Source organism: Amblyomma maculatum, chromosome 1, assembly GCF_055883805.1.
Source record: "Amblyomma maculatum isolate TAMU_Amacu chromosome 1, ASM5588380v1, whole genome shotgun sequence".
NCBI lineage: Eukaryota > Metazoa > Arthropoda > Arachnida > Ixodida > Ixodidae > Amblyomma > Amblyomma maculatum.
Window position 1 is genome coordinate 468,740,556 of NC_139344.1, and position 25,634 is coordinate 468,766,189.

General features: G+C 48.1%; 1 protein-coding gene across 1 annotated transcript in view; it reads left to right on the plus strand.

Moving 5' to 3' along the window:
- LOC146209923 (dnaJ homolog subfamily C member 2) overlaps window positions 1-25,634 on the plus strand; it is a 122,319-nt gene that overhangs the window by 42,419 nt on the left and 54,266 nt on the right. The window contains exons 5-6 of the mRNA XM_084605074.1: window positions 1,525-1,669; window positions 11,406-11,486. Coding sequence (XP_084461200.1) covers window positions 1,525-1,669; window positions 11,406-11,486 — 226 coding nt within the window. The remainder of the gene's footprint in view (window positions 1-1,524; window positions 1,670-11,405; window positions 11,487-25,634) is intronic.

The window sequence follows — 25,634 nt, forward strand, 5'->3', positions numbered from 1 at the left end:
GGGCTCCCTTCAGGGGTAATGCGGATACGCCTTCGTCGCACACACTGGAGCAGCGCCCAGAAGCGCGCCGCTTGCGGAGCTCGTCGTAGCTCTGGCAAAGCTTCACGATTTCACTAACGCTGGTGAGATCTTTCGCTACCAGCATCTGGAAGGCGTCCTCAGTAATGCCCTTGAGGATGTAGCAGATTTTGTTCGCTTCCGGCATGGCCGGGTCGACTCGTTTGCAGAGATCAACAATGTCTTCTATGTAGCTGGTAAAGGTCTCATCAGCGCGCTGAACACGATCGTGTAAACGTTGTTCGGCACAAAGCTTACGCACTGCCGGGCGGCCGAACACTTCCGCGAAATTCTTTTTAAATTCCGACCAAGATGACAGGTCAGCCTCATGGTTGCGAAACCAGAGGTTCGCCACGTCCGTCAGATAGAATATGACGTTACTGAGCTTGTATGAGTCATCCCACTTGTTGTAGCTGCTTACTCTTTCATACGATGACAGCCAGTTGTCGACATCTTGATCGGCCGTGCCACTGAAGAGGCAAGGGTCACGCTGGCGCACGACGCCAGAACACATGATCGTGGGTGGAACGGCCGGCAGTGTCGAAGTGGACTCGTCTTGCATGGCGGTCGTAGAGGGCAGTGTACGGCTTCGCAGTTCCAGTTTGGATGGGATCTTTTTCGGCACCTCCGCCAATTGTAATAGGGCGTTTATTGACGCTCAGATGGAGAGCTGTGAGGAGAGGACCTTGCAACGGCGAGCCCAGCGTACTTCTTTGTCTTCGTCGCACAACGCACTGGTGCATGTCGATGGCTGAAGTGCTGACTATCACAGTACAATATTATCAAATACTAAAATAGTTAATTAAATCAGTCAATTAAGATGACGTCACGCAACCTGAAGTTGAGCCAAAAAAGGGCATAGGAAGGGATTGGCGCGCAATTCGCAAAATTGTGTCCGCAGCAGTTGTGAGTAATTGAGGAGACGTAGAGGTTAATGAATAGTGTCAATCGATAAAGGGTGACGTAATGTTGTGTGCGAAAAAACAATTGGGCCTAAAAAGTAATTAGGTAAATAATGAGAGGCAAAAAATGAAAAAGTAAAGGCGGAAATGGTCTTATTAGCCATAGAATTGGCGCCTTATTTGAATGTATCAAATACTAAAATAGTTAATTCAATCAGTCAATCAAGGTGACGTCAAGGTTGTGATGTCATGCAACATGAAGTAGAGCCAAAAAAGGGCATAGGAAGGGATTGGCGCACAATTTGAAAGTTTAGGGCAGTCAGTTAGGGTGGCGTAAAGGATGTGACATCACGCAACCCGAAGTAGAGCTGAAAAGGGGCATAGGAAGGGATTGGCGCGCAATTTGAAAGTACCGAAGACTAAAATGGGTAAACAAGTGAATTAAGCAGCTAGAAGCAACCAGCATCCCTGCTTTCGCATTACTCCAATGCAGATTCTGCAGTGCTTTTTAATTTTTGTCTAGCCTGTGTTGATATTTTGCTTGTCATCTCCCTTCCCCTTGCAGCATATGAAATACTGGGCAATCCTGTGCGACGGCGTTCCTATGACAGTGTGGATCCCGAATTTGATGACGACATCCCCACCAATTGTGCTGAGTCACGGAACAACTTCTTCACCACATTTCGGCCAGTCTTTGAAGCAAATGCCAGGTGTGACACAATGCTACAAAGATATTGCATTGTGCTAGTGTTTGATCCTGTCATCTCTTTTTGCCACTGCATGGGTATTGTGAAAAGGTGGTGTTGTGTGCTGGCCATGGCTGTCAAGCTTGAAATGTTTTGAGACTGGTCAGAGACTGCTAAGACATTCATAATGAGGTGATGCAGAAAAGAGGGAAAACTTCTATTCTGGGTACATATGATGCCCCCATGACAATGCCTTCCATTACGGCAGTAGCAAGAGCATCACATCCCAAAGACGAGAAGTAATGAAACTGCATTTTGAGGAAATGCCTTCCTTGTTGAGTGTGAAGGAAGCGTTCAGTAAATTTTTTATTCTGTGCTGGTAAACATCTGGGGTGGCGCGTCCGCCACTACTAGTGCTTGAGGAATGAATGAATGAATGAAGCCTTTATTGAAAGGAAGGGATGGCTCTCGGCCGCTGTTTGGGTTCTTGGGGAGTTAGGAGGGATGGGAGTGTAACTTCGTCTTAACGGTTCTTCAAGCTGTTGCTTGTTGCTTGCCATGCGGCCGATCTTCGCGCTGTAAGTCGACCTCTCTCAAACTACTCGAAGCAGGCCGCTCTCACTGCCGTATGTAGCAATAGAGTGTTGTATTTCGGTGCTTGATATAACCTGACCTGCTAATGTGGGCATATCGTCGTGTGGAATATGCGTAATTTTGTTTCTTCCTCGTGAAATCGATGGACATTGCCATATAAGATGTTCTAGGTCTGCTGTACACTGTTCAAGAAGGAGAGGAATGTGTGCACAACAGGTGACGTAGTTGGAGTGGTTTCACTGCAGCACATACCCATTAGCCAGTTACGGCGCTCGACTACTGTTCCCAAGGACGTAGGATTGAATCCCGGCCTCAGCCGCCGCTTTTCGGTGGAGGTGAAAAGCAAGGCGCCCGTGTGTTGTGCGATGTCAGTGCACGTTAAAGGACCACAGGTGGTCGAAATTTCCAGAGTCCTCCACTACGGCGTCTCTCATAGCCTGAGTCGCTTTGGGACGTTTAACCCCACAATCCCCCCCCCCACTCTTCCAACTCACCCATGAGTATGTGGCTACTTGCATGCTTGCCGAGGCAGTAGCATGTTTTTCTGGGGCAAGCAGCTTTTAAAACATTTCGAGTTGATATGGTGCCAGTCAGGCTAGTTTGCCTCAGTAACAAAATTCTTCCTTGCTGAGAGTAAGCTTTTCCTTGACTGCTGTCTCATCCCTTCTTTGCTCACGCACTGGCACCAGGCCACATGATGATGCAGTTTTAGTATGTCCAGCTTTTTCTTTTGTTTCATTCCATGCTCCTCAGCCAGAAGCTGTCCTGACACCGTTATGTAGAGATGTTGATTTAAAATTTTTGAGGGGTGCTTGTTAGCAGCTGCCACTCTGGTTAGCCAGGGCGTGAAATTTGAGAACACTTCATAGACTTAACTTGCTCTCATTTACTCACATCTCCCACTTACAAATGACACCCTTCTGTAGAAAAGTGCGAGGATAAGGCATTTGAAACTCTTTGGAGGAAACAAAATCTGGGCTTCAGGTGACTTCCTGCTGCCTCCAAAAAGCCCATGCTTCTTTGCGTCACAAAAGAAACGGTGCGAGGGCTAATTTGATATAAAGATTTCTTTCTATTCTTGCAATCCCATCCTTTCTTAGTGGCTGAAGCTATGCCACAACTGATGCTGTTACTCGGCTTGAGCAAGTAATGAAGAGCAGGTATGGCACTTCTCACCCAGTGATTGCTGCTTCAGTGCTTGATTTGCAGATTGCCAAATAGCTAATGTAGCAAGCTTTGGTGAAATGAACAAGCTTTTTACACGAATTGGCCACTAATGTTCATGGAAACCAGTACTAAAAGTTCTACACTAGAATTGCTATGTAGTAGAATTATTTATGTGGACCTTGCTGTTATGGCATGTTTGTAAAAATGCTTTGTAGTAATTTGGCTGCTTACTCAATGCCTTAAGGGTCCACTCTATTTTTTTAAAATCCATGTATGCAAACAAGGAGGGAAGCCATTTAGGGTGTCCCATCATACACAGGCAGAGCTGAAGTGTTCACCCTACTTTTGCCGCACTGTCTAGGGAGGCTTTTTTGACTGAATGAGCTGCCCTATCACGTAAAATACAATAAAACCCACTTATAATAGTAATGGTTAGAACAGTATATTGAATATAACAATGACCATCATGCTCACAATGCAAAAGCATGCGCATAAGTAGCTGCCTGGGTCGACTGGGGGCTGTGAAAACGAAAATTGTGTGTAGACCTCACACATATACATCATGTGTGCCAGAGACATTTACAGTAAAAACTCGTTAATTCGAACTTCACGTAACCGAGGGAGGAAGGGCGGGTTGAATTATTCGAAGTTCGAAAATATAGCATGGCTTCAGAAAAACTGACAAGAAGCACTTGCATTGCGGTAAATTTATCGTATTTACTCGCATAACGAACCCTCTCACGTAATGAACTCACCCACCACGATTTTCGCCTAAGAATTAAAAAACAAAAATCACCAGTTGTTAACGTGTCCCTCCCTCTCATACGGTTCACAACACATTTCTTTTTTCTTTGGCAGTGCGCCAACATGCTGTGCAGCGATAACATCACCATTTGCTTGCCTTTTGATGTTGGTTCTAGCAAGAAGAGGGGGGGGCTTGTTTGGCTGTGCAGGCCTCGTTTTTAAGTATCATGCCATGGGGTGATTGGGGCAGGCGCCGTCTAACTTCCACTGAAATCATTGGAACGCACAATAGCAGCAAACACCTTTTGAAGCGAACAATGTTAAAAGCCGGCATCATGATCGCGGCTGACCGCTTGCTCTCGTTGATGACCGATGGGTAGAAGGATGGATGACTCTCGCAAACAAAAACAAAAAAAATGCGTAATTCGTAGCACCCGTCTGAAAACCATAGCATTTTGGGTGTGTATGCTAGGACCGCGCCGACAGTACTTATACGTATTTCCAAATTAACAGGGCTCGAATTTACGAATATTTACCGAGTTGAGTTTTGGAGGTTGTACGGAAGAGAGAGCAGGCAGCCGCGGCTGCCAACCCCTACCCTCAGGTGCTGCCGTGCCTGTCATGGCGCCATTTCGGCTTTACCTGCTCTTCTATGGTTTTAGCTGGTTTCATTTTCTGTGACCTCGTTTTGGACGTGCGCAGCCTCTAATTATGCTGCTCTTTCACGTGAGTGTTTTTCTTTTTGCCATGGGCTGTGTGCCAAGCCAGCCAGACGCGGCGGCGCGAAGTTCGTATTATTCGTTGCAGAACCAACTGGCGTTCAAATTAACAGGCTTTTTTGTACACAGATCTCTATGGAGCTTGGCCGGACCGAGTAGTGTAGTTCTAATTATCCGAAAATTCAAATTAACGAGCTTTCACTGTACATGCCGTGGAAATGCTGAGGAGGAGCACTCCACTTCGGTGGAGCAGTCCATTATTACCACTTGTGAGGGTGCGTCTCTCGTATGAAACGGGCCGGAGCGCCAGCATTGGTGCATCACATTGTAGGCCACGTCTGCCTTAATAGTAAAAATTGTGGGGGTTTAAGCATGGCTTGAACCTAGTGATAGAGCAAAAGCTGTGAGTGTTGCTGCAAATTTTTCTGCAGACACCTGGATTTAATGTGCCACTGTCATAATGTTTGAATGAACCTTCTGTCTTAGCAACTTGCTGTTGTCATTCGCTTCTACCAACTACCGAATTACCTGCGTCTTATTCTGCTTCCTCTTCATCTTACTCTTCTTTTACTTCTTTTTCTTCATCTTTTACTTCTTTCCCTTCTTGTTTCCTTCTCCAACACTTGGCCCAGCTCTCAGTCTATACAATTTGACAGTTGCTAGTCAACGGCCCGACGCGGATTATACGGCATATTGCACACGGTGCCACACCAATGGCTTCAAAACCTAGCACAGTGCATCTTTCACTACAATAATTGATTTACAGGAAAGGAAAGGCGCAATATCTGTTGCACCTTTTTCTGTGGAAGCCTGAACTACACTGTAATGGAAGGGAGGAAGGTGGGAGTGAAAGTAGAAAGAGAAAAAGAGAAGCCGTAGTTGATGGCTCAGGAGTATACAGTAAGCCCTCGTTAACACCAACCCGCATATCTGGAAAAATCGGTCAAGTCCAAAATTTTCCTTGCCGCGCTTTCACCTCCCTTAGATGCTATGTATTTGCTTCCGTTTATCTTGAAGCCTTTTTCGGGTGTAATGCTAATATCTCGAAATTTTGACCGGAAGGATCAAAAGCAAAGGTCATTACCGAAAGGTGCGAACACGGTCACATTTGAAGAGTGAATACAAAATTCTTGCGGACGCAGCCGTTTTTCGCCTTGGGGGCAGTCACGTGAGCCCCCATCGCTCGTGAGGGCTGATGCATCATACCGGCAAGAGCGATTTAGTGATTGCGTGGTTCTGTTTCTTCGCGCTATGTTCACGAAGCGTTGACTGATTTTTGTTGTGTATGTAGTGTCCGCAACGCTTGCTCCGCAACGAAGTTGAATGCAGCGGCGGCGACCAACGGCTTATGCAATGCATTTAGCAGCTCGAGGACGCTTTTGTCGGGCCGAATGAATGCGAAGCGGGCAAGCATTACCCCCTTCTTCCTTCAAAAATTATAAAGTTGAGTTTTTCCTGAGAATTCTTTTTCATTTATTACAAAAGCTCCCTTTGTGCGGTGGAGTGTCGACAGGCCGAGGGCTGCCAAAGCATTTTCGCTCGTTGCTGTCGCACTCAGGTTCTGGGTTTGTAGAAAATTTCATGTAAGTAGAATCTCGATGATACGATTACGGCTGGTACGAATTTCGGGATGATACGAATTTTAAGAATGCTTTGAATGGACTACATTGTATAGAATACGTTAAGATTCGGGGTGATACGAAGAGTTTCTGAACCTGCCGCGGTTGATACGAACGTGCAAACCAGTCGTGCATGCGAGCGGGCCGGCGCGGCTGGCGTCAAGAGGGTAACATAACCGACGCGGCCGCCGCTAACTCCTTCCCTCCCCCCCCCCCCCTTCCCCCCGCCGCGAATGATAGGAACGAACGTTGTACAAACGCACAAGGCCACCGAGCAGCTGAGCGCAAGAGCTCACAGGGGGAGAGGGTACCCACCGCGGCCGCTGCCTCTCCTCTCCAACGCCTCTCACCCCACTAGCCACCCTACTCCCCCCTCCCTTTCGTAGCAAACCGACGAGCACTAGAGAAGGACGGCCAAGGCGAAGCACGTGCCCAGTCGTGTACGTCACTCATTCGCTGGCAGCTCATTGGTTTATCGAAAAGTTGTCTGCTGTTCCCAGGAGGACTGTGACGCTGGCTGCCGCTACAGTAGTTCTCCGGTTCTCCGTTCGCCGCTTCTTTCTGTCGTTCGCTGTGACGTGAACTGCCCAAACGTTAGAAAGACGCAAGCGTTCGCTGCTGCCGAAATGTCGCGGAAGCGTAAAGCCCTTTTTTTTAAGGAAAAGCTTGAAGTGCTGAAGAGGGTCGACGAAAACCCTAAGAAGAAGAGTGTCGACTTAGCAAAAGAGCTAGGGTTGGCACCGTCAACACTCTGCACCATTGTTGGGTAGCGAGATGTCATCTTGAAGAATGTGCAGCACTTCGGTGCGAACGTGAAGCAGGCTAAAACAGCGACCCATGTCAAGCTGGAAGAGGTTCTGCTGACTTGGTTCTGCGAAGTGACAGCGGCCGGCGTCAACGTGGACAGCAAGGTGCTACGTGAAAAAGCCGACACCGTCGCGCTTTCGCTTGGAATTGAAAATTTCCAAGCGTCTGGGGGATGGCTGCACCGGTTTAAGGAGCGGCACGGACTTGTCTGCCGGATCGTCTCAGGTGAAGGCAAGAAAGTGGATCAGTCAGCTGTAGATGAGTGGCTGAACACGCTGCTGGCGCTGATTTCGGAGTACGCGCCACTAGACATATTTAATGCCGACGAGGCGGGCCTCTTTTTCAACCTTCAACTAGAAAAAAGTTTGTGCGTAAAAGGCCAGGCATGCCAGGGCGGCCAGAAAAGCTAGGAGAGAGTAGCAGTACTCTTTTGCTGCAACTCGGATGGATCCGAGAAACTCCAGCTTACCGTCATCGGTAAGTCGAAGAAACTGAGGTGTTTCCGATTGGTGGAGCGTTTGCCTGTCTTTTACAAAGGCAACCGAAAGACGTGGATGACGAGATTTTTTCCGCGAGTTCTTGACAAGCCTTGATCGGAAAATGGCGTCAAGAAACCGGAAAATTTTGCATTTCGTGGACCAGTGCTCTGCCCACCCAAAGGAAATGACATTCAATAACGTGAAAGTCAGGTTCCTGCCGGCGAACACTACCAGCCATCTTCAGCCACTGGACGCTGGGATAATTAGAAATGTGAAACATCATTTCAAAGGACTTCTAGTGAGGCGTCTGCTGGCAAAAATTGACCCTTAAAGAAGCAAACTTGCGGATCAGTCTCTTAGATGCTTTGCACTTTCTAGCCATGTCGTGGGATAGTGTAACCGTCTAACTTCAGACACAATCTCGAACTGTTTTAGAAAGTGCAGATTTGCCATCGGACTTGCTGCGGCTTCGGCAGGAGATTGTCAAGAGCCAGACGAAGACCTCACGATTGATGGCTGGGACAATCTGGAAACTGAAGCTTCGGTTCGGGACTTCGTTACCGCGGACGACAACGTCGCGACCTGTGGGCTGAGGTCTATTGAAGATTTGGTCAATGAAGCGAATGATTGCGAAAGTGAGCCTGACAGCGATGGTGACGCTGATGACGAGTGTGATCAGCCACCGTCAAAGGCAGATACTCTTCACGCTTTGGACGTTCTGCGCCGCACCTTAAGTGCCAGCAGCGTGAGCGACGAAACCGCGGCACGGTTTTATGCCTTTCAGGCGGAGCTTGTCCGCGACATCAACAGCAAAAAAGTGCAGACAAGCATTACGGACTTTTTCGGCCGCAAGTAGTTCGCCATAATAAACTTCGGTTCATTTTCAATTCATTCCCATGTGGATGTTGACTTGTTTTGAATCATACGAATTCGGGATGATACGAATATTTTGCGTGCTCCCTTGCAATTCGTATCATCGAGATTCTATCACCCAGAAGCAGCTCACTAGGCAGCCAATTGCAGAAGGCTGCCTAGTGGCGCGAGCGAAGTTGGTTTTTCTAGTCCGGTTTGAGCGAAGAACCTGTAGACGCTCACTTCGTCTGATCCGTGCGTATATGAGCGCATCGAGACAATTCAGTAAAAGCTTGGTAGGGTAGTAAAGGAAAATAAAAATGCTCATGTGGCTAGACATTGTTAATTTTGGAAAGGAGCAAGAGGAAGTTGCTGCTTGTATCGTAGTGTAGTAGCGCACCACTGACTGTGGCTTTTTTTTTTTCTTTTTTTTTTTTTAGCACGCGATGCGTTACAAAAAAATTCATCATTGTTTTACTGTACTTCATGCTTTTTAGTATTAGAAACGAGATATAGCGTAATTGTAATCCCCCTGACCGAACGACGAGGCGGCGGTAACAAAGCATGCTGAAAACGTGCCTATGTCTCAGAGTTTTGTCACTCCGTGCGATATGCACCAGCAGCAACGACAGGTATTGGCGGCGGCGGCGCGCGACCGATCGCCAGGAATTGTCGCCAGAAATTTTTGTCATTTGCTTAACTCGAAGCTCCGCTTATCTTGAAATTTTTCCCGGATTTTGCAACTTCGAGTTAATGAGGGTTTACTGTAGCTAACACAAAACCGGGTTAATTGGAGAAATAGGGGAGAGGCCTTCGCCCTGCAGTGGGTATAGTCAGGCTGATGATGATGACTGTAATTTCGACCTCCTGGGGATCTTTAATGTACACGACATTGCACAGCACATGGATGCCTCTTTATTTCGCCTCCATCGAAACGCAGAGCCACCAACGGTCGGGTTCGAACTCGGGTACTCTGGTACAGTATTCAATACATCTTAACCACTGCACCACTGCGGCAAGGCAGTTGCACCATACATAACCTTGTCAGTCACTGAGGTGTACGCGCTTTGCAAGCACAATTTTCTTTTTCCCTTCCGCCATCACTGTTCCTTCTGATGGCACATTGGATTTCCTGTCCAGAATTGCTTCTGTAAACCGAGCGTTGTTCAGAATGCCAGTGACGTGGCACTTTGCAAAGCTCCCATCATTGTATTGGTGATGACAGCGTGTCCAGACTTAAAGCATTCTTGCAGGTTGACAGTGCAGCCATGACAAAAGACGATATCACCGACTAGATGGCCACCGTCTCTGTCCTGTGCTGACAGCGATGATAAACAGAAATCTATTCAGAAGGTGCTTTCACCCTGTACGCAGGTGTGAACTAAATATGCCGTGAACCAGCAAGAGCTGACTGGTAGATTTTTTGCTACAGTGAAATCAACATTATCAGCTACTTTCTTGTCAGTAATGCTCTGAAGGTTGTAATTTCTCTTTCTTTGGCATAACCCAATTATAAGAATTAGCTATTGGGTGTAATAGTGAGATTTTCTTGGCACTTCAGTTTATTTTAAACGGGTTTGGCTTATAATAATACTGCAAAAAGATGGGTAAAAAAGAAACAACAGACATAGTCTTGCTCCTTTCTTTGTTGGCGAGTACTCTGCTTTTTAATTACAGCCATCAACCAACTGACCCAGCATTCTTCTCCCATGCTAAAGATATTTAGAAAGACTTCAATGTAACAAATAGTAATTTGTAGGGTCCATTTCCTTATATCCCAGTTAGTTTAGTTTTTCTCTCTCCAATCATCTCATTCTATATTATTGATTAATCATGTTTTAGCTTTATTTCTCCTGAGGAAGTATAGGACAGGTAAAACTGAAAGCATGATAGCATAAAATGTCATAATAACAGCTTGAGGGGAAGTTGTGACTGTCTTGTTTGGACAACGTGAGTAGTGGACTTGGTCTTGTATTCATTGCGTGCATGCTACCTTGGATGTAAGGGTTGCTAACATTCATTGCTGGCTAGACATATCTACTTGGGAAAGAAGATGTGCTCAAGTGTTTTGTACTTGGGAAGTAGAGTAGGAAGTTGTGCCTGGGTGTGAAAGAGGGAATTTCTGGTTCCGTTTTGTATTACAGTTGGTAGTGTGCACTTGTGTTGTGCTTATCTCTTTGTGTTTGCCTTTTTTGCGCCGCAATTCTGGGTATAAAATGTCATAAATGTACCACCCAGTTTCTATGAACGCAGCATGGTCGCAGATTTAATGCAAGAAGGAGGGTTAGGTCTCTGTGCAAGCAAAGCCGTTGCATGGACACAACATTGTCTTCCACGCAATAAGTGTCAGCAGCCAACAGAGTTACGAAATGCTTTCCGCTGCACTTTTTCTGCCCCTTTCTTTTCCCTCCCTTATTCATCATGGCATTTTTTCTGCCTTTCCTTGCCGACCGAAGGAAGAAAGAAAAAAAATTTAATTGTACAGTCATCTGTGAAAGGCCCAACAGGATAGCAGTTTCACTTTACCATATCCATGTCTTTCCTTGGTGCAATTCTGGTACAGTAGGCTTAGTGCACAGCCATTTGAGAGATTGGTCGGTGACATGTTTGGAGTGTTGATGCGAGTTTAAAAGAGGAGTCATAAAAGTAACAAGTAAAATCATTGTGTGCTTGTGGAGCACATTTTGTGCGCAATGGGGAAAAGAAGAAGCACGCACAAAACCGGCAGACCTACAGAGAGTTAACCCCAGTGCATTCAATGTTTGTGGCTTGTGTGCAGGTGGTCAACCAAGCGTGATGTCCCTCCACTGGGCGATGAGAATGCCAGCCGCGATGAGGTGGACCGGTTCTATCACTTCTGGTGAGTGTGGCTGGCAAAGGCAGACTCGCTTTCTGAGGAGCCCTTTGTAAGCAACAGAAAGGTGTTTCGAAGCCATCTCAACACAATGCTTGTGATGGAAAGCTACAAGTTCATGGACACCTGGAAAGATGTGGAGTCTGCTTTTAACGTGATGGCATTATACGCCGTGTTTTGCAGAAAATCCAGGATTGATGCTGTCGGTGTTGTGAGTGAAAATGACGGGCATGGCTCTGGCAGGTGGTGCTTGACAGGTGACACGGCCGAGTACACATTCATTGGTGGGTTGTGTCAGTTAAGGTACCACGTGCAGTTACAGAGTTGTGAGGAGCTGCCAACTCGAGTTGCTAATCTCAGATGGTATATAATTGAACCTTTCAGGTATCTTGGATCCCAAGTCAAGCACTCTACTCCATTCATACAACTTCATAATGCGGAGCTTTATATCCATGTTAGGTGGTTGCTTATGATTGGCAGCTGGGTGATGTGGTAGATTAGGATGCTATGCTAATAAGAATATAGTCACAATGTTGGTGACTGTGGCTAGCTTAACTGAGCTGGTACAGGCGAAATTCCATGGTCCGAATTCTAGGTATCTCCTGCAAGTGCGGAGCCGATTCACTTCGTCTTTCGCTCCGAGCGCCCCCTGGCGTTCCTCCCTTCTTAATCGTGACGCACACGGCACACGTGCACACAAGTGGGCAAAAGCAAACAAACAAAAAAAAAAGTTTGCAGATGCCGTTTTTCAGTTACCGTGCAAAATACGGCTTTATGCGTAAGACATGAACTATCTCTGGACGAGGTAGCTGATGGCCTCTCTGCTTTGGGCCATCTGGGAGCACCTCATAATTAACGTCGCTGAGGCGCCGCAAGATTTTATATGGTCCAAAGTAATGGCAAATCAGCTTTTCTGATAGGCCAAGGCGTTGAACAGGAGTCCACACCCACACCTGGTCCCCGGTGTTGTAGGAAGCTTGTTATACCGGCATGAATCCTTGTCCTGTTGCTGGGCGATGTGGACGCGTGCTAGTTTGCGTGCTTGCTCAGCATCTTGGGTAAAGTGCTCGGCGTCGGTAGAAAGCTCGCTATCTGTTTCGCAAGGGAGCATTGCGCCCAGCATCGTCCGAACCTGCCTGCCGTAATCGAGGCAAAACGGCGTGAAGTGCATCGTCTCTTGGACTGCCGTATTGTACGTGAATGTCACATATGGTAGGATAGCATCCCAGGTCTTGTGCTGGGCGTCGACATATATCGCCAGCATGTCCGCAATGCTCTTATTAGGCCTTTCCGTCAGCCCGTTGGTCTGCAGATGGTAAGCAGTAGCTTTTCGATGCGCCGTACCGCTGAGATGAAAAACTTCGGCCATCATCTGTGAAGTAAAGGCAGTCTCTCTGTCAGTAAAAATACAGGTCGGAGCACCGTGTCGCAGCATGATCTGGTGTACAAAGAAATGGGCAACTTCAGATGCTGTACCACAAGGTAATGCTTTGGTCTCGGCATATCGAGTCAGATAGTCTGTGGCGATGATTATCCAACGGTTGCTACTAGAGGATCGAGGGAAAGGGCCGAGAAGGTCCATGCCGACTTGATCAAATGGTGCGCGTGGTGGTATTATGGGCACGAGGAGGCCTGCAGGCTTTGATTGCGGAACCCTCCGACGCTGACATTGCCGACAGCTCTTGACATAGCGCTTTACAACAGTGGCAAGGTTGGGCCAGTAGAATGTCTGTCGTGCGAGAATAGTCCAAGTGGCCAGAAGTTGGTTCGTCATGGCACGCGGAAAGGATTTCCTCTTGCAGAGCTGCGGGTACCACGAGGAGGTAGGTTCTTGACTCGGATCTAGAGTTGTGCTTATAAAGAACACCATTTCTCAGGCAGAAAGTTGAGAGGCTCCGTGAAAAGCACTTAGGTATGGTGGCTGGCTGACCTTCTAAATAATCGATCAGGGCTCGTAACTCTGGATCAGCACGCTGCTGATGAGACATTTCTGAAGCATCAACAGCTCCGAGAAAACTGCCAGCGTCACCCGTGTGTGGTGAAGCGAGCTCGACAGGCACACGAGAAAGCGCGTCAGCATCTGCATGCTTATGTCCGGACTTATAGACTATAGTGAGGTTAAACTCCTGTAGGCGAAGGCTCCATCGCGCCAGGTGGCCGCATGGGTCACGCAGGTTGGCCAGCCAACACAAGGAATGGTGGTAAGTGACCACTTTAAATGGGCGACCATAAAGTTAGGAGCGAACTTTCGCAGCAGCCCAAATAATGGCGAGACATTCCTTCTCAGTAGTTGAATAGTTCATCTCGGCACGGGATAAAGTACGGCTGGCATAGGCGACGACTCGTTCCACACCCTCTTGACGTTGCACGATAACCGCCCCAAGGCCATTGTTACTGGTGTCGTTGCGGATTTCTGTCTCACCGTGCTCATCGAAATGGGCTAGAACAGGCGGCGATTGGAGACGGAGACGCAGCTCGGCAAAAGCAGCTGCTTGCTCGTCACTCCAAACAAAAGGGGCGTCTCCCCGGGTGAGCCGAGTCAGCGGTTCAGCGAGATCAGGGAAGTTATCGATAAAACGCTGGTAATAACTACACAAGCCGAGAAATCTGCGAACAGCTTTCTTGTCACGTGGAATCGAAAATTCCGCAACAGCAGCAAGCTTGTCAGGGTCGGGCTTCACGCCGGCAGCGCTTACGACATGACCGAGGAAATTAAGCTCTCGGTAGCCAAAGTGACATTTCTTTGGCTTAAGTGTCAAGTTAGTGGATCGAAGGGCTTTAAGTACTGACCCGCAGGCGCTTAAGATGTTGTGCAAACGATTCTCCGAAGACCACCACGTCGTCTAGGTAGACTAGGCAACACTGCCATTTAAACCCGGTGAGGACAGTGTCCATCATCCTCTGAAATGTGGCCGGCGCGAAACAAAGTCTGAAAGGTAGAACGTTAAATTCGTAAAGGCCGTCGGGTGTAACAAAGGCCGTCTTCTCACGATCTCGCTCATCTACCTCAATCTGCCAGTAGCCACTTTTTAGATCAATGGACGAAAAGTACTTCACACGCCGAAGGCGGTCGAGAGAGTCGTCAATCCGGGGCAAGAGGTAAACATCCTTCTTGGTTACGGCGTTTAGCTCGCGGTAATCGACGCAAAAATGTAACGTGCTGTCTTTCTTTATAATTAGAACGACCGGGGACGACCATGGGCTATTTGAAGACTGGATAAGATCATCTTTTCGAGCATTTGTTTAACTTGTGACTTAACTTCGGGCTCGGTCGAAGAGACGCGGTAAGGGTGCTGGTGGATTGGGTGCTGGTGGATTGGGTGCACATCATCGAACGTCACGATCTGGTGCTTGGCGATGGGAGTCTGATGCACTTTTGACGACGGTGCAAAATACTCTGAATTCGAGTAACAATGAAAACAGCTGTTCACGCTGGCTGACATCGAGGTTGTCAAGGGATGTGGGCGATGGCACGGCTTCTGTGGACAAGCACTCGGAGACTTCACATATGCGTTCTGCGAAAGCTACGGAAGTGTTATGAAAAAGGTGTCGATACTCGTGCGAAAAATCGGTAACAAGTACCTTGGACTGACCACAGTTAAGATAGATCAGACTGTGAGCCACGCAGACTCCCTGCGTCAACAGTAATGAGACGTTAGTTTCGGCTATTGCGTCACCATCGTGAAGTGCATTGCATTTGACATTAACGAAGGTGCTGGTTAGGGGGGGCAGCGTGACACTGTCCGCATAAACTCGAAGCACATTGAGATGTCGCTTTGTACTGCTAAGGGCCATTGCTTTCTCAGTAGAAAACGAGACCTTAAAATCCCGGAGGTCAATAATTGCGCCATATTCACGAAGAAAATCTATGCCCAGAATTAGGTCACGTGAGCAGCTTTTCAGAACGAGGCAGCTTACCACAAATGTCGACTCTTGAATTTGAACCCTGGCCGTGCACATGCCTAGAGGAGTAACCAGATGAGCACCCGCAGTGCGAATGTGTGTGCCAGCCCACAGAGTCAAAACAGTCTTGAGAATTGCAGCAAACTGGCTGCTCGAAATAGAATAATCAACGCCAGTGTCCAACAAAGCTCGAACATGGCGACCATCCAGTATTACTGGTATGTCCAACGAAAGCTGCTCGCGAATATCAGCCTTCTGAGTGTTTGAGTGCTCTGAGTCTGTGTATGCGGTATGCTTCACCTGCAATTCGTCGTTGCAGGCGCGTTGTTGCGGCGTTCATTCCACCGGCAATTCGTCGTCGTTGCGGGTGCGTTGTCGCATCATCTGTTCCACTGGCAATTCATTGTCGTTGCGGGTGCGTTGTTGCGTCGTCTGTTCCACCGGCAATTTGTCGTTGTTGCGGGTGCGTTGGTGCGTCGTCGGTTCCACCGGCAATTCGTCGTCGTTGCGGGTGCGTCGTGGTGGCGTCGAGATTATAATCGGCAACCGCGGACTTTTCCAATGTTGATGCGTAGTCTTTCCGTGTCCGTGTCGATGGGGGGGGGGGGTCCCGCGCAGAGATGTCCAGCGAGCCTACCCCCGAAGGTCGCTGGTGCAGTTTTCCCGCCGGGGGCTGGGCGATCGGCACTGCGCTGCCCATGAGGACCTCGCAGCAGATGGCGAAGGGCGAGCCCTGGGTGACGGTGATTTGCCGCAGACGAGACGGAACACCACGGTGCTGGTCATTGACGAAATCTTCAATGGCTTGGGGCCGTTCGCCGTAGCGAGACCACGGAGAATCGGCAGAAAAACCTTCGAGGCCCAGTCGATGGTAGGGACAGCGTCGATAGACATGACCCGTTTCGCCGCAGTGAAAGCCTAACGGCCGTCGGTCGGGGCTACGTCACTCGTCTGCTTTCCATCTAGACGGTCGGGAATCCGTTATGTATTGGATCACGGGGGGCTGGTGTTGTCGGTACAGCTACGTTAGCAGGAATGAGGGTCCGCGACTGGGGCGGAGAGTATTGTAACACCTCGGAGTATGTGGGGCGGGGACGCTGAGGTGGCGTAAGAGGAGGAGCAGGGTGAGGTTCACCGCTTGGAAACAGAGGCCGGAGCGCTTGCTGCACTTCGTCGCGGACAACGCTCGCAATGGAGGTTAGAAGCTGGTTGAGGTGTGCCATACAGCAGTCTGAGTTCGTCACGCACAATCGAACTTACAAACTCCCGTAGCGCCGATGTGTCCATGGCATATGATGGTAACTCGGCAGAGACGGAGGTGGTGTGGACGGTACGATCCTGTGCCGAAGCTCGCCGCTGAAGCACTTTTTCTAGCGTGGAGGTGTCTGCAAGGAATTCTGTGACAGTTTCCGGCGGGCGGCGCACCAGGCCAGCAAAAAGCTGCTCTTTGACGCCACGCATGAGGTAGCACAGCTTTTTGTCCTCGGACATTGTAAGGTCTGCCCGCTTGAAGAGGCATGTCATGTCTTCGATATACGTGGCGATGATTTCGTTAGGCATTTTAACCCGAGATTGGAGAGCGCGTTCAGCCTGTTCGCGGTGATCTGAGCTACCGTAAGTAGCCGCAAGATGACGCTTGAACTCAGTCCAGGAAGACAGCTGCTCTTCATGGTTCTCGAACCATGTCCGAGCGCCATCCTCAAGGCTGAAGTAGACGTTGCGAAGCCGGGCGGCGTCATCCCAAAGGTTGAAGGTAGCTACCCTTTCGTAGTGCTGTAACCAGTAGTCGTCGTCTTCATAGGTGTCCCCGTGAAAGGTCTTTGGGACGCGGAGGTTCTGAAACGTCACGTAAGTAGGGGCCGCTCCAGGCATTGCGACGATGTCGTGGCTGCCGGTAGTCATGGCCGATGTGGAAAACTCGGGTGGTAGGCCTCGTTGCCTGCGGCTGGTGCGGTGAAGAGGCGTTTCCTCGAATATATGACCAGCACTCCTGCTTAGCGGAGGGGTACGGGACATCAGACCTCACCTCCACCAGATTTGTCATGATGTTGGTGACTGGGGCGAGCTTAACTGAGCTGGTACAGGCGAAATTCCACAGTCCGAATTCTAGGTATCTCCTGCAAGTGCGGAGCCGATTCACTTCGTCTTTCGCGCCGAGCGCCACTTCAACATCTTTCGCTTTGAGCGCCCCCTGGCAATATGTAAGATATTAGATGTGCGCATTAAGGGATTGGTAATTAAGTGAACAGAAACTAGTATGCAAATGAGGGACCGCAAGAGGAGCCACAGATGGAAGCCATTAATATTGTTGCACCATACCCACAAAGGAGAAGCTTAAGGCGGGGGTCCCACGGTGGCCATCTTGGAATTAGTTCAAATTCTGCCACCAGGCTACGCCATTGATTCAGGACTGAGAAAGTGCCTATCGGCCTTGCCCCCAGTTGGCCGAGAGACCCAACCATTGCTTTGTAGAGAAGCTTTCTTTTGTTGGAGGGTGGGTTTTCAAAGCCCCATTCTTCTCCCCGCTGTGCGCAGGGGGAAGCGTTCACCTGTTCTTAGCTTGACTACTGCGGATAGCAGGACTGCGGGGTGCTAGCTTGCCTTACCACGGCTGAACTTGAGCGGCGACGCGGACCGCCGCCGCTCGATTCGGCCATGACCGAATGTGCGTAACGTAAATGAAAAGTACCACCTCGTTTTGTTGTTCACTGTTCTGGATGGAGTGGAAGCTTGAGCGAGTTGATGACGATAGCTCAAGTGTATACCAAAAATGGAAAGGTGCGATATGATGGAAGATATTTATGTGGCCCCTGTATACTATACTTTGACTCACAAGAGATTTGCACCACTGCTAAAGGCAGGGGCTCACTGGCCCATTCAAATGCGCACTGTAATAGTTAATTGTGCTGCGATGCACCCCTCGAATTGGCAAGGGCGACAGTGGGAGCACAATTGCCTATTATAGGTGGTGTGGATAGTGGTTATTCAAACAAAAGGAAGGAAAAGAGTGCTGCCGGCCGCTTCAACTGCTATCTAAAATCTGAAGCGCCCAAGCTGCAGCCGGCGGGAAAGCAAAATGATGGGGAGAGGAAAGTGAGGGGAAGTGCAGAGGGGAGCTATAACAAGAAATTACAGGGGGAGCTTTGTACATTAGTTACAAAGTACAAAAAAAAAAGGGAAACGCGTTTGCCTCGCTCGCGCGCAAGTGTCCAAGTGCTCTTGGTCCATGGCGCCACGGCCTTTTGCAGTACTAAAAACATTTTGTGAGACGAAGTATACATCTTTGGTGGTTTCGTCATGAACTCTAGCTGAAATCGACACCTGTATTGTCTTTCCTTTGATACCCATCTTTTGAGCTGTTATCACTTTTGAAGTTATAGCATTTATAGTAGAATATTCTTGCGAGCTCTCTGGTGCAGAACTACTTTTATCAAACGTTATTGCACATAATAAAATTGCAATAAAGTCGGTTTCAATCAACAGTAATCATTTTCTTTTTTTCTTTTTTTTTTTTAGCTCGGGCTTTTCTAACCATAGACTGACGTTGGTAACCTAATGAGCTGAGAAAAGGGCGATGGCCAATTTCATTTTACCTTAGAAAGGAGAGTCGGCATTGCGAAATAGGTGTGAAATACCTACCAAAAGGGTAAGCACCACGCAGCTGCCGCAATGCATTCAGGCTAAATTTTGGGGGAAATGAATTGGAGAGGGGAGGGCAGCAGACAGTTATGAGGCAACGTCGCCAGTAGAAGCGGGTTAGTTTCGCAAGCGCGTTAGACCGCTCCTTCTCGACCCTTCCCCTTTGAATCTCCTCTGTACTCTTCATTGGTTAGATGTACGTCTTTGCTGCATTGCGAATCCAGTGTACTTTCTATATATTTATTTACTTATTTATTTATTCACTACCGGAATCACCTGCTTTCATAACAAGCATAGAACGGCAATCACTCGCGCTAACCACGGTAAAATGCATAACTGGCTGCCACTGAGACATTCTTTGGAGTCAAAGGATTCGTTTCTGTCGTTGTATGTGCAACAAAAGAATAATGCAAGACGCCCTTCGGTTACTTACCGCCCCTAGAATTTGTCCGGACATGTACAGGGTCGTCCACTTCTAGCTAGAACACGGTCACTGCTTTTAAAGCAACATTGTATCTGACGCAGGCAGATATCGATGCAAAGCGATGCAAGCACACAGAGACATGGATGTGCTGCTTCACATGGCCAGCCACTTTAGATTACTGCGTGGCCGGGTCGGATGCAATGTTGCTTTAAAAGCAGTGACCGTGTTCTAGCTAGAAGTGGACGAGGCTGTACTTCCTCGCGCTGCCCTGATGTGGCCATTTGGCGTGCTGAACAGCTTTCTTTTTTTTTTTTTTTAGAGCCCAGCTCTTTGGCGCCCGTTCCTGCGTTTCGCGTCGCCGTCTGCGTTGCCCCTCGTAACCAGCTCCGCAGCCAGGGCAGCGCACGCTCCTGCCACCATTCGCCGCTGCGTGTTCCCCCCCCCCCCCCCCCCCCCCCCCTCCCCCTACCTTTTTCCTTTGTGGCGGCGACGGTGTTTTCCGGTGTAAGTGGATCGCGGTGCATACATCCTAAGCCGAAACGCAGAGGCCATGTTGACTTGACTCGCTAGCGGCGTCAGCGGCATCAGTCAGTCGCTGCTATCTCTTCGCTGCGCAACGCTCCTACAGGTCCATACGCTGCCTTATGCGAACTCCTGATCCACAAAGTTTCCTTCATGACAGTCAAGAACTGTTAGTGGAGTGTTTCTTGAAGAAATACGTGTGAAAAATAAAATAAAAAAGTTGTCTGTAACTGTACCTACATGTCTTGCACGAAATATTTGCCTCAATCTATCGAAAAGCTGGAACAGCCAATGAGATACGCTCAAATTTCGCATTAGGAAGTAACGTAATCGTTGGTAATTTTTCTGTTGTAAAAGTAGAAAAAAAAAACGCGCGCGCTGATATATGTGGGTGTGCGTACTTTCCTTTTCATAACGCGCTGACCGCTTTCTTTTTTCCCTGGTGGGGGGGGGGGGGGGGGGGGGGGGGGTGGAGGCATTTCCATTGAAACACACGAGACTATATAGTGTTGACGGTAAGCTAACCGCCCCTCCCCCTCCCCCATTTTTGTTTTTATTTAGAATAGCAGCTTGGGCGTGTTGCTTATGCATCTTGAGGTGACAGCGCGGAACGTGGACGGGAGCACAAGGTCAGAAGACGACGCAACGAATAGATTGATGTTTTAGATTGAGCTCCTTGTGCTATATACAGCAACATGAGCAGGTGGGCTGAAGGCGAATGCACCAGCGCTGGTAGTAAGCGTACATTGGTAATGGTACTCCAGCTATAATAACTACCGCGAGTTAAGTTTGTACTCCAGCTATAATAACTACCGCGAGTTAAGTCAGTCTGCGCTCTTGTTGCGACATTTTTAGCTATAAGGTGCGTTGAGAAAGCGGACTGCCATACTAGCAGCACTCGAGAGCGTGAGTGCAACATGATATTTCTGAAATATATTCAAAATATATGTAATGCCTCCCTGAGGGGTAATGTAAATAAAATAAACAAATAAATAAACATATTCTGACGACCAGAAAAGTGAGACATCACGAGCAGTTATCTAAATATGTGCCGCTTTGCAACTAGCACATGTGTTTCTTGACAATGATTTCATAATTTGAAATTTACCAGCCCCGGAATTCTTTTTACATGTCTGGGGATCGTACACAAAGATACCCTTGTTGATTCAACTGCGGTTCCAATGAAAAAGGGGGGGGGGGGGGGGGGGGGGGGGGATCGCCCCATTTAGACAAGTACTGGCGAACCTACACCGTTTGCAAACATTGTCCCCACGAATGTGTGAAGGGTTTGTTTCATCATTGATGGAAAAAAGAAAAACAGCCCGAGGAAACAGTACGGAAAATCGAAGAACTGACAAACATGGCTGTCAATCCTCACATTCCTTCTGTAGGGAAACCCTCGTAACTACCATAAATAAAGCGGGTACTCCAAAGCACTTTCCATGCGCCGCGACGTCAACGCCGCCGTCACGGCAGGCGTCGCAAAAGGGGAATGCACCTGCATGTTCGTGGTGCTGGCTCGCTCACCCTCTCGCATGGACTGAGAAAATTTGAATTGAGGAAAAGAAGCAGGGGGAGCTAAGTGGACTTCAGGACGAGAAGAACGGAGTAGGGGACAGCCGCGCGGTCCCAACCCCTCGCTAGTTTTCGACGCGTGTAGCACGCGCCAGATATCTGGCAGGGACAGATCACAGCATCAGAGCTCGCGATGCACGCAGGCGCTGCGCGCATGCGCAGACCGGCTTTGGCTGACGCGTGCGACGACGTTAGCGCGGCAGTGCATGACGCATGTGTGTTTGGAGTCGGGGCTTATGTATTCCAGTAGTTCCCTTCACCCCACGCCACTTCTACCCCCAACATGACGCAATTTTGGATGCACTTTGGGGAAGTGGTATGCCTTTATACTTTCTTCAATTGCCACACTGAGAGAAAAAACTTGACGAATGCTAAGCAGCACAGGCATCGGAATGTATTCATTTTCATGTTAGACAAAACATTTTCCCAATGCATGCCCAGATTATTGTGGTCAATTTTGGTCAATCTAGTCTGAATTTACTAGCTTTTGTAGGCTTACAAAAAGCGGCTGTGAGCTTTAGGCACACTGTCTCTCTGCAATGCTGTTTCTTGGGCTAGTTGGTGGAGTTTGCTCATTTTGACAAAGCGCAAAAAAGAGGCAGGGATGGTCGAGAGATATGGGACAAAGCGCTTTGCCTGTCCCTCGTGCCTGTATATTTTTAGCCCTTGCCCAAAATGACCAGTCCCTGTCCTTCTCTCTTTCTCTATCATGAGATCAATCATGGTGGCAATTCGTTGACCTCACCCCAATGTTTTGTTGTTTCACTATGCCATGCAGTGTTTCAGCAGGATTAGAGTTGAACAATGGCAGAGGTGGTTCAGGGCCACTTGTTGCACCTAACCCTTATCCTCCTGCTTTTTTTGTCCACACAAGAACTCCTTAGAATGACTTTCCAATCAGTCGGCTTAAGTATGCTCGTGAACGCTCAAGATGCAAGTTGATTGATCCTTGAAGCAATTTCTCTAAACCAAGAAAATGGCAGATGCTGCGAATATTTATGCCGTTTCTTCTGCGGCGACGCTGTTTCAAGTCATTTTGTTTTTTGAACATTATGTTTCCATTCCTTCCCATATATTTCCGATTTTATCATTGCAAAGGAGTGGAAATTTGCCTTCCTATCACAAAAAAAAAAAAAAGTAGTCTGCAAGGCGTGGTCGCCAGTTGTTATCTGTGCACAGCAAAAATGGGTGATGTCTCGACATATAGCTGTCTACATCGAATTGACGTGGTATTGTTATCAAAAATCATTTCGAAACGGATTGAACAGGTTCAGCCCAGTTCGTGAATGTGCCTTTGTGCAAGACTCAGGCTCCTATCTCCTGAGGGAAGCAACAACTGCTGCCTTGGTAGATCTTGCCGCGTGTCTTCTGCGTGTTTGCTTGGAATTGCTTTCGCACTGCTAGCTGTGCTACTACGCTTATATTTCTGAATCTTTTTGAGTAAGACCACGTGGCTCCTTGATGCTAAGCAGTAAGGATTACAACTAGCGTTAGTCTTTGGTTTTATTTTCTTTTACTGCTTTGCATGTTTGTTATCGGAAATGCTTTCAGTAAAAAAAGAAAAATGCCGCTGGTGACCTCGACGTCAAAACTGCGCGCCGAATCAGACTGTCATGTGATTTCCGCTCCACACATCGTCGCATATTTCATTTCGGGGGTGCCAATCGACATTCAGCCATTCGGAGGCAAACATTCTGAGCCTCCTATATTTACTTTACTAAAACCAACTGACGTGTTCGAAGGTGTGAAGAAAACGATGTCCTATGTCAAAACCAAACGCAACGTTTATTTACTTTTTTTTTTTTTTTTCGGTACAAAATCGAAATGAGGTGCAAGAAACACCCAAGAAGCTTGGAATTTCACCGCGATGACTAATCGGGGATGACCATGTGCGCTCGTAAAGGGAGGCTGTCATTGTGCTAATAAATACGTTCGATTTTTTTCATTGCGGCAGTCTAAAAACAGTGGCGATGTGCGTGTGCCGCAGTGGATATCAGTACTCTGTTCTGCACGACCGCCCGATACAGACACGCGCTTCATTCCGTCAACCCACCACCACATGCACTAAATGTCAGCGAAAGCGTTTACGGTGCATTGCATAATAATAATAATAATAATAATAATAATAATAATAATAATAATAAAACAGACCCCTGGCCTTGAAACATGAATCCACGGCTTCGAGGCTTACTATTTTGAGCATATCGTAGACGCACAGAGAAGTAGAGAGTGCCGGCTGCGCACGCGCATTAGCCCTACTTGGCCCCACTAATGCCACTGCGTGTGCGCCGAAGGAATCCAGTAATTCGGTTTACATATAGGCAAGCACTTTTCTCTTGTCACAGTGAAATGCGCCCAGCTGCCCTCTCGGTGTCACTTTGTTTATGTTACGCTGTCTGCAGTTGAAACTTCTCTCTTTCCGCGCAGCGTAGTGAGGTCAACTGTCCCACCTTTGCGAAGATGTCCATACACGCTTCGTAAGTGACCAAATACAATTAGACAGACGTACACCGGCTGTTACGTTTCATTATCGTTTCATTACGATGATTATCGGTGATGACGTCTGGTTTTTGATTATCTATGAGCACATATTTGTAATGTTTATAAGCATGAAAAGCACTGAACCAAAACAGTGTACATTCTCATTTCAGCTAACGCTCGACATTCGGTTCAGCAGCGTCGAATTCCTTCGTTTCTTTTTCTTTTCTTTTTTTTTCATCTGTACGCCGTATGCGACGTCGTCCTTTTGCAGCTGTATTTCTTGTAGCGGCTGCAAAGCTACATTCAAAACGGTGCTTTCCGAGAGGACAGCTGCACCTAAGCACACGTGTGCCACTGAAAGCTCTAGGGAACAGAGCACGCACCAACGAAGATGTGAAGGAGACAACCACTCGATACCGCCGGCCGAAGCTATTTCTTTTGGTCTACTGTCCTATTCCTTTTTCGACCAATATTTGAGAGTCGCATGACGCACATAGCATCTAAACGGTGGATCATACGCGTGGTACGCCAGCTGGCGTATCGTGATGTCACGTGCGAGCATTTTGCCAGCACACCATGCAGCATAACGTGGCGATATCCGTAGCACTCGCTGTCAAACACATGATGTCTAGATTTTGCGAGAAATACCACTGGACCAACTGCGCGCACGGATGAAGAACCTCGTCCAAGCAACCTGCAATCTGTCAAGGCATGTCTTAATTTTGATAAATTTGCACTTTTGTCGCCAGCCGAAAAGCAAGCCCGATACATGTAAATTTACCGAAAGATTATGCGCATTCTGTTTGGTTTTTGCTAGCCGTGTCACTTGCTATCCGAGCCTGAAGCGCCTGGCGAAATACGAATGCGTGAGGGAAAAAGTACAGGGCCAAAAGCATATTCAGAAAAGCACAAAATAGCGCAAAGCCCCTCAGCGATTGGGCGTGAAGGTTAGCGGCTTAGCACTGCAGGCGAGCGTCCACTGTTCGCACACAATGCAGGGGTGCAAAGGGTGATGCGGTGACCATGTGCAAGTTCTTCGTGCGAGCGAATAGCCCCCGCATAAACCACAGTGTATGCGCGCAAAACATGTGCACGCACGCAGTGTGCGTGTCATGTCTTGTCACCTAAAAAGAACTTTCACTCCGCGGTCCTTCCCTAATGAACTGTTTGTGTTTCCACTTTGAGTAGATGCGTCTCCTTGTGCTAAGAACCAGTGGTGTCTCGCACCACGTTCTCAATCGAGTGGTGCCTCCAGGTATCCATTCATTCCTTTCACTCCACTGACACTCTCTGCTTTCCTCTAGATCATGAATTGTAGCCTCTGCATCAGGTGAGAGAGTTGTCGAAATTCTTCCTCTATGGAATGTTTGAAACCGGATCTGCTGCAGAAAGAAGTTGTTTCGACAGGCAATGAATTTTTGAAAAGTGTGACACTCACCTCACAAACAGCAATGCAAATAGCAACAAGCAAACACTTCACAGCACAAAAGTAGTATAGGTGGGTTGCAGAAACCTAGAAGTCAGCAGAGCAAACCCCTTCACCATGGCAGCCAAACCTGTTTTGAGGGCAGAAGTTGGGTGCAGCGCAGAATACTTCCATGTCCAGCCTG